Genomic DNA, 9,516 nt, shown 5'->3' with positions numbered 1-9,516 from the left:
CTGTCAGCTAAGAAGTGTTACATTGCATTCGACGCTGCCTGTAGTCCTTACATATAGAGAGAAATATCGCCCACGAACGCTTGAAGTGCTAGCGGAACGGAAAGCAGTAGGTCTCGCATATTTGCATATTTAATTAGTTGAGTTGGACATATTGATGTGGGATGACAAATCACGTGGACCAGTCTGACATTCAGGGATATGAACCTTAATCAGAATACTTCACAAAAAGGATGTTTTCAACATTATCCAGTAAAAAATAACGCGATATTATCACGACTTAATCATGTTTGATGTAACTATAGAGATCAAAAATAATTTTTCGTAAAATTATTAAGTTGCAATAGAGATAGATTATATAAAATAAATAGCAGACATTACCTCTCTACGGTGGCCGGTAAGTAACATGGAAAAGTCAGTGTTTAAGTATCCCACATCGAAATTGCAATCTATTTCAAACTGAGAGAGCTGTGTAATTTTGATGTTAATAAAGGGACAGAGAAGTGATTACCCAAGGGCTATGTTTTAAATTTAAGAAAGGGAAGCCGTATTGTCAAGCTGCTAAGTTTTCCCCACAACTGTGGTGTCACATATAGGCAACCGTACACCTAAAATGTTCTGTTGGGCAAACTCAGAAAACTGGATCCAGTCAGTCGTCATTAACTATTGACCATTAACCTAAGGAGTCACTTGTACATACTTGAAAACGTAATAAAATATGCATTATCGCCTTCTTGTTATTAGTCTATCAAATGCTACTATACATTGGTCTGCATGTAAATATATTAATAACATGAAAAAACCCACGATTTCTGCCGAGCCCTGTGAATTGCACACAGTTTTACTATGAAATCTACCAAATCTACAGCTGCCTTGTTTTCCAAAACATTGTAAGGTTAACAGCATATAGTCTATATGCTATCCGTGACATCAAATCTCAAGATTTCTCTTCAAGTCTAGCTTTATGAGGTGCTGAGATGAAATTTCAAATTCAACCTAAGCCACCCACACAGACATTAACATCATGCCTTTGTTAATCATTCACAGAATTCTAACCACTAATAAGTTAGTGTTTATTGGGGGAAGCTACATAATGTCCAAATATGGTATAATTTGTTAGATCAGGATGCTAATTATACAATGTTTACATTATTCTAACAGTTGGAGATTATGGATTGTTCGATCAATTTAGGGGAGAACCATTTGATTTCTGGGGGGGGGGTATGGAGGATTTTGAGAAAAAAAATTGTTTCCAGGTGAACCAGAAAAAAAATTGATCCTGTATTGGCTTGAGAAAAAAAATTGTCAAAACAGACAGAAGTGAAAAAAAATTGTCACAATGCACCAGAAATGAGCAAATTTGGAAACCTTATTCTCATGTATTCTTTGGCGGCGTGCCGCCATAGGCAGCGCAAATGTTTTTAATACAAGTATAAATTCCTGTTTTTTTCCAGCACTTATCATTAAAGCATGCACTATATAGCTCTGCTTTAAACCCAAGAGCACACAAAGTTTTCCTTTCCTTTTCTGACCCAAGAAAACATACATGCTGCAACATATTGGAATGGGTCACATTACACATGCAAGTTATTTTCTTCTGGTTCCTGGTACTACTATGATGGCTTAAAGGTTGTGAACCATTGTGACGTAGTATAGGTATGAACAACGCATTACAATCATAATGACTAATTCAAAAAAAATTTGCACTGCTACTCCATTTGAAAAAAAATGATGCGGGACTGACAGTAGAAAAAAAAATTGCTGTCACTCTGACAGGAAAAAAAAATTGCTCCCATACCTACTTCCTCCATACCCCCCAGAAATCAAATGGTTCTCCCCTTAAATTTCGACCACCTGTTGGCATTATACTTGACATAGAGGCATGGTATACAGAATTGATACAAAAAACTATCGAAAAATGAGACATACGAGATTATCTTCCCTCTTCAGTCTTTGCCCGTCTCTGTCTGTCTGTCTGTGTGTGTGTGTCTGTCTGTCTGTCTGTCTGTCTGTCTGTCTGTCTGTCTGTCTGTCTGTCTGTCTGTGTCTGTGTGTGTGTGTGTGTGTGTGTGTGTATGTATGTATGTATGTATGTATGTATGTATGTATGTATGTATGTATGTGATCTCTCTCTCTCTCTCTCTCTCTCTCTCTCTCTCTCTCTCTCAACTCACACTTACTATTTATATAAGTAGTATAAAATGGTAGCCACATTGAGCTTATTTATAAACTGAATATTAATTTGCGTCAAGGAGGTATACTATACCGGAGTTATAAATTTCCGTTGATCACTCAGTGTCTAAAGGATTTGGTAATTAATGAAATAAACTAAAAAAGAGACGTACTTTGCAGGGGAACTCAAGACCGGAAATAGATATAAATTATTTTGGTGACAAAACTGACTCTGTTGCTATACAGGCTATTTACACAAGGAAAGCACAAAAAGGTTCCAATGTCATTATTTAATCACCAATATGTTAAGTATATTTGTATGTGAATTAAGATCAATGATACTTTTGTTAATAAAACGTTATGCTTAGTACATTAATAATGTCAAGTAAATACTGTAAGAAGAGTCAACAAAACTGAATTAAACAGGACAGAGGCAATATAATAGTAAAACAATATCATAAATATCATAAAAAGAAAAGACTCTTTAGACCAAATAAAAAAAAAGTTGTTTGGTTCCGGTTACCCGACCCCACCTAGTTTTTCACTACCGACCCTAAACGTCAAATAATAATAAAATCGCGAAAATCGTAAAGTCTCAGTGGGTGCGGAAACCGACATCAACTTAACAAGACAATATAAAACTATTCTTCCAATCTGTAATGGCTGTACATCAGATAGGAAGAAATAAACAACACAGAGACCATATAGAAAACAATGGAAACCCTGAACTAGATGGAACTCACAATAAAATAAAAAATCTAGCCGCTCCACCTATTTTGAAATTGAATGTAATGGGAACCGCACAATTTTTTTACGCCATATGGAACCGTCGAGTCTCGTTGTTCTAGCGAGAAAATAAACTTTGACTTGCAAGAATGAGAAATGACACCGTGTGTGATTTACGAGAAACACTAGTGATATACAGTAATAAAACACACAAATCTCGACACGTCAAATGTATATCTTACTCATTTCCTCGTTTTCTCAACGACTATATAATTAGTTGCCGATTGGTTCAATTGAAATATCGTCTTGTTATCAGTAACGACTGCTGCGTGAATGAGCCGAACGTCAAGTGCGACGTCGTGTGAGACGACACACGAAATTAATCACCCCACCGTGTACTATATACAATTGTATACTCGTCAACATTTTACAATGTATCGATTACAGAGTGTCTTTAATTTGTGCTAAACTACTAAAATGACCATGGCGCCACTACTACAATGAAAATCAATCAAGTTAAAAAACCAGCCTGAGAAAATGTAATATAGATCACGTGATAATCCCATACGAACTGTATGAACATACGAATTCTTATAGAAACTAATGATTATATAGGTGACGTCACATTAGTTATGACGTCACCATGTTGTCTTTGTTTACTGACAATAAGGTTCTTTGGGATTAAAATTGAACAGTCTTCGAGGTTTTGTGGTATTGATACTGTAACTGTAACTGTGACCAGAGTCCAAATACAAATATACTCTATATATATGAACTTAGTTCGCCTAAGAGATGGGAAGACACCACGCATGGTTTTGATCATGTGATTGACTTTGGCCCCTGTACAAGGTACGAATTGTTTCGATACGCCTTCTTATCAGGCCTAAAATAGTGTGTGGTTCCGATTACACTTAATTTTAGAATAGGTGGGGTAGATAGATTTTTATTTTTAAATTTTTTTTTTCATGTATGAGTGTCTAGTTCAGGTAGTTATGTTTTCCGTTGTTTTCCATATGGTCTCTGTGTTATTGGTTTCTTCTCATCAGATGTACACCCATTACAGATTGGAAGAACAGTTTTATATTGTCTTTTTAAGTTGATGTCAGTTTCCTCATCTACTATTTCTGGCAAGACTTTACAATTTTCGCGATTTTATTATTTTTTTTGAATATGCAAAGAAAAAGTTCGGGATCGGCCATGGAAAACTAGGTGGGGTCATCCAACCGGAACCACACAGTTTAGTTTAATAGGCCTTAACAACCCACACTGACTTGTTAGCATCAGTAAATTTATGATGACATGGTTCATTTATGTGTATGTCAATTGATGGTGACATGGTTTTATGTCAGTTTGACTTAAGTAAATAATTAGCTCACCAATCATGTCATATTTCTTTGATAGGAAACAATGAAACTATAAATCAGTAGTCGGTTCACGTCTCCATATCAATTGTAAAGAACACTTGCACACAGAGAGAGAGAGAGAGAGAGAGAGAGAGAGAGAGAGAGAGAGAGAGAGAGAGAGAGAGAGAGAGAGAGAGAGAGAGAGAGAGAGAGAGAGAGAGAGAGAGAGAAAAGAGAGAGAGAGAGAGAGAGAGAGAGAGAGAGAGAGAGAGAGAGAGAGGAGAGAGAGAGAGAGAGAGAGAGAGAGAGAGAGAGAGATGGCTGGTAGGCAGGCAGGCAGGCAGAGACGGCAAGCAGGGAGATAGACATACTGACAGACAAACAAACAGACAAGCACAATGTCAAATTTTCATAAGCTAGTAAACAAGCAACAGACAATTATTCAAGTAAACATATTTATTGCAATGTTCACATGAAGTTCCTTCAAAACAAGTACATTACATATCACATACAGTTTGTATATGTACATCAAACGTAGCAAACTCAGAATCTGCGCTCTATTTACAGACTTTGTAAACTGAGTGTTAACCAACAATTTCTCTCTTTCTATTAATGTATATAGACCACCAGTAGATTCACATTTTGCAGATAAAGTCATTGTTGACACTGAAGAGAAGGAGTAGACTTTCGACAGTCATTTATGCCTTTTTTGCTACGTTTTATCTAATACAAAGTCGTCGTCTCGTTTCGTAGCACTGAATACTAGTAATGCGTATTGATAGGAACTGTGAGTGCCGAAGGCATGCTCTTGCCACCGGTGCTCGCTGTTCAATCAGTACGTGGTTATAATATTGCTCCGATTCGGAGCGAGGCGATGACTAGTATTGCTAAAATGTAGCAAACAAGGTACAAATGACTGTCAACAGTCTAGAGAAGGAGTTGATACGTAATTCTATTCTATGTCTTTCCGTTCTATTGTTGTGTTCACTTTGTTTATAAACAATAAACAATTGTTGCGTTCACGTTGTATAACAATAAACAATTGTACACAAATTTAAAAAACATAACCCGACTCTCATAATTTTTTAAGGAGTCTTCCCACATTTTTGGCATATTCATTTTTCTCCTGGTCTGTCCCTGCAAACTGATAAAAAGAACACAATCATTTTACTTCAACATTTCATATTCACAGTAATACACTCTCAGTAGTATTAATAAATTGTTGCCAATAAAAAATTCATCAGATTTTTACTGGAAACATTACAGACCTGTATGTGTGTGTGTCTGTATCTATACCTGTGTCTGTATCTGTATGTGTTTGTATATCTCTAGCTGTATCTGTATCTGTGTCTGTACCTATATGTGTCTGTATTTTTATGTCTGTATATCTGTATCCATATCCATACCTCTATCTATCTAACTATCTATCTATCTATCTATCTATCTATCTATCTATCTATCTATCTATCTATCTATCTATCTATCTATCTATCTAACTATCTATCTATCTATCTATCTATCTATCTATCTATCTATCTATCTATCTATCTACTGTCTGTCCGTCCGTCCATCCATCCATCCATCCATCCATCCATCCATCCATCCATCCATCCATCTATCTATCTATCTATCTGTATCTGTATCATAGATGTACAAGCACAATAGTGGTTGTCGCGTACATAGTCTAGGGTCAGGTTTGGAGCAATGCAAACAAAATACTAAGAGTATTGGTAAATCAGTTTTAAGTTAGGGGGTTTGATGCTATTCCTATCCCAAACTCTGTGCTAACCTTGACTCCCTAGATACAAATATCTATAAAGTGATAATAATCCTTAGTACAGTCAGTCCACTGTTCTACATTTATGACTGTTGTATCAACATGTTGTGATAATAGTTTTACTTTTGTGTCTATTTTAGTAAACCCAAACCTTGATTGCAGCTGTCATATCACAAGGGTGAACCTTGGCTAGGTGGTTCTAGTACTGGTGATGGAGTGTAGGTGTTGCTTAGCAACAACCATAGAGTATTCTAATCAACATACCTTGATGTGTTGGAAACCTTGGCTAGGTGGTTCGAGTACTGGTGATGGTGTGTAGGTGTCGCTTAGCAACAGCCATATCATGTCTGGTTCTGTTGTGATTAGACATTCAAATACATCAATGGCTGCCTGTAAAAGATAATTTAAAAAAAACATTTTTCCAACGAATAATGGGGAACACAATTCTAGGAAATAGATGTATTTTCATAAACTTTGGGTCTCAAGAGTCATTTAATGATTTCACATGACATAAATTGTATGTGATTGCCAAGAAACACTAAGTTGAAACTCTATTTCACCTCTGTTACCTTCACATAAATAACCATGAATATTCAGTGTGCATCTAACACATATGCATGTCTGATAAGTGCCATGATACAATGGAGCACCAGTGTTAGAACAATAGAAGTGAACTAGAGAATTAAATTCAGTATTTCTTGGTAATCACACAGAATGTCTGTGATTTGAAATCAGAAAATGATTCACGAACCCAAAATTTATGAAAATAAATTTATTTTTTTCAGGAATGGCATTCCCTTTTAAAGTATAGTAATTTTGTTAGTGTAGACAGTTTTCAAGTGATGATGACAATTAATAAATACTTCATGTACAAAATATGTACTTAAAAGGGGACAACTCACCTGCTGCAAACTGATTGGTTGTTTCACACTCAGATATGGTAAGCAAGCATTGGCAATAGTTGTACATTCATTACATCCAATATCAAGCTATAACAAATTAGGAAAACAATAGAAATAAATTGTGATGTGATAATAAACAGCACCGTCTATCAAAAAATGAACAAGACTGACAGTTTGAAGTCGAAAGCTCTATAAGCTTATCAAACTAAGTTGTGTGTTTTGGTTAAAAATCCTCTTTCTCCCTAGGGGGTATTTGTTTGTACACAACTAAGTACAAGTTAATCTTACTCGCTGTGAGTTGTTAAATACCAACATTTAGACATTGCAGTACAGAAACAGGTTGAAATCATCATTGTTGTTGAGGGTGCTGATTTTCGGATGCGGACCCCAAAATCAATTTTATTTTATTTCATCGTGTCTACAGCTGTTAACCCATAGGTGATGCAATACTGTTCACAGTGTACAACATACAACATTACCAGGAAGTTATTGTATCTGACAAAACATTTTCAAATAAAAAAAGTTCCAGTTCCATCTAGTGTTGCTTTAACAATATGGTCTCAGCAAAACTCAAAAGGTAAAAAAAAAGTTCTGACTAGCTTTGCGCTTTTTCACAGATTACCAGAAATTGAAAGAAAGATAAAAATTTATGATCCACACACAGTCAGGCTTTACATACAGAATTGGTGAGTAGAGTTAAAGGTGCAAATAATATTGAGAGGTATAGATTACATGTTACAGAGCTCATATATGAGTAAAAGTACTACATAATATATATATACAATGGTTGCTAGAACTAAATTATGAATGAAGAAGTTGTCAAGTCGATATTGTTGTCACATAAAGTGAATCAATTCTACAACTGCACCCGAGAGAAAATCAAATCAACAAGGCAGCGTGACTTGTACTAATATTTATGGCCCAGATATGGGTTTTGCAGACTGTGGTTGCATGTTAGAAGGGCCCGGTTTTAGGAGGCCTGTTAGCCATACACATACTACTGAGGTCTGCAGAACCCAAAGGTTTTACCATATACCCTTATAGTGGTACGGAAACATTATCTAAATCAAATAACCACAAAAAAGATGAAACATTATTTTATGCTCAAAAATGTAAAGATATTGAGAACAAAAATCAAAACTGAATCACTGATTAAATGAATATCAATGAGTGCATCACTTACCATATTTGGGAAAAGTGTGCACCACTTACCATATTTGGGTAAAGTGTGCACCACTTACCATACTTGGGTAAAGTGTGCACCAATTACCATATTTGGGAAAAGTGTGCACCACTTACCATATTTGGGAAAAGTGTGCACCAATTACCATATTTGGGAAAAGTGTGCACCAATTACCATATTTGGGAAAAGTGTGCACCAATTACCATATTTGGGAAAAGTGTGCACCAATTACCATATTTGGGAAAAGTGTGCACCACTTACCATATTTGGGAAAAGTGTGCACCAATTACCATATTTGGGCAAAGTGTGCACCAATTACCATACTTGGGTAAAGTGTGCACCACTTACCATATTTGGGCAAAGTGGGCACCAATTACTATATTTGGGCAAAATGTGCACCACTTACCATATTTGGGCAAAATGTGCACCAAATACCATATTTGGGCAAAGTGTGCACCATTACCATATTTGGGCAAAGTGTACCAGGGCATGATACAGGATATTATTGCACGGGTTTGATGCGAGCATTTTATGGTGATTACATTGGAAGAGATATTGGGTATATGATAATTTTAGTTATATGATTAATTATGGATTAAAACTAGTAAAAACAAAAAAAGCTATGAAATGTGGTGAGTGCATACCTGGATGCAGAGTTAGCTATGAAATGTGGTGGTACATACCTGGATGCAGAGTTGACCAATACCAGATAGAATTGATAACTGTTGCTTATATCCAATTGTATGTTTGTATGCTGGTCCAGACTTGATACTACAATTTACAAACAAACAAACAAACAAACAAACAAACAGAATAAAATCACAAAGGATAGATTGAAAACTGCCTGCACTACCAAAATATGCCTTACACTGAGTCCAGGGCTCGAACTTAACATTTTCTTTGGTAGTCCTAGTGGGCTAACAATTTTAGAAAGTGGTAGCCCAAGGATGGTGACCAATAGTCCCATAATCCTGAACTGAAAACAGATTTCCTCTATTGGAAATATGTGTGTTATCAAAATACTTTTATGTTCATAAATCTGCCATCCTTAAAATCAGTGCATAATCAATGGTACATTGCAGCCCGAGTGGGCAACCAGCTGCAAATTATGGTAGTCCCACGACAAGAATTGGTAGTCTCTGGACACAAGACTACTGTTAATTTCAAGCCCTGGACTCATGGGATGTTTATCAAGACCTTACCAGGAAGATGTGTATCAAATTTAAATTCAATTGATGAAGTAGCTTTTGAGATATTATGGTCCAAGACAGACAGACAGCCAGACAGACAGACAGACAGACAGACAACCAGACAGACAGACAGACAGACAGAGTAGGACACAGAGACAGAGAGACAGGCAGACAAAGACAGAGAGACAGCCAAACAGACAGACAGCCAGCCAGACAGACAGAGCTA

At 36.2% G+C, this 9,516-nt stretch overlaps 1 protein-coding gene across 2 annotated transcripts in view; it reads right to left on the bottom strand.

Annotated features, from left to right (window-relative positions):
- Window positions 1-4,726: 4,726 nt before the first annotated feature.
- Window positions 4,727-9,516, bottom strand: part of LOC144451466 (TELO2-interacting protein 1 homolog) — a 29,219-nt gene continuing 24,429 nt past the window's right edge. For both annotated transcript variants that reach the window (XM_078142309.1, XM_078142310.1), the window contains exons 22-25: window positions 8,784-8,871; window positions 6,918-7,004; window positions 6,280-6,405; window positions 4,727-5,382 (exon numbers count right to left, since the gene is read on the bottom strand). In XM_078142309.1, coding sequence (XP_077998435.1) covers window positions 5,314-5,382; window positions 6,280-6,405; window positions 6,918-7,004; window positions 8,784-8,871 — 370 coding nt within the window. In that variant the 3' untranslated portion in view covers window positions 4,727-5,313. The remainder of the gene's footprint in view (window positions 5,383-6,279; window positions 6,406-6,917; window positions 7,005-8,783; window positions 8,872-9,516) is intronic.

This window comes from Glandiceps talaboti, chromosome 21, assembly GCF_964340395.1.
Source record: "Glandiceps talaboti chromosome 21, keGlaTala1.1, whole genome shotgun sequence".
In the NCBI taxonomy this organism is placed as follows: Eukaryota; Metazoa; Hemichordata; class Enteropneusta; family Spengelidae; genus Glandiceps; species Glandiceps talaboti.
Note: the sequence above shows the minus strand (reverse complement) of the source record. Positions and strands in the feature narration are given on the sequence as shown.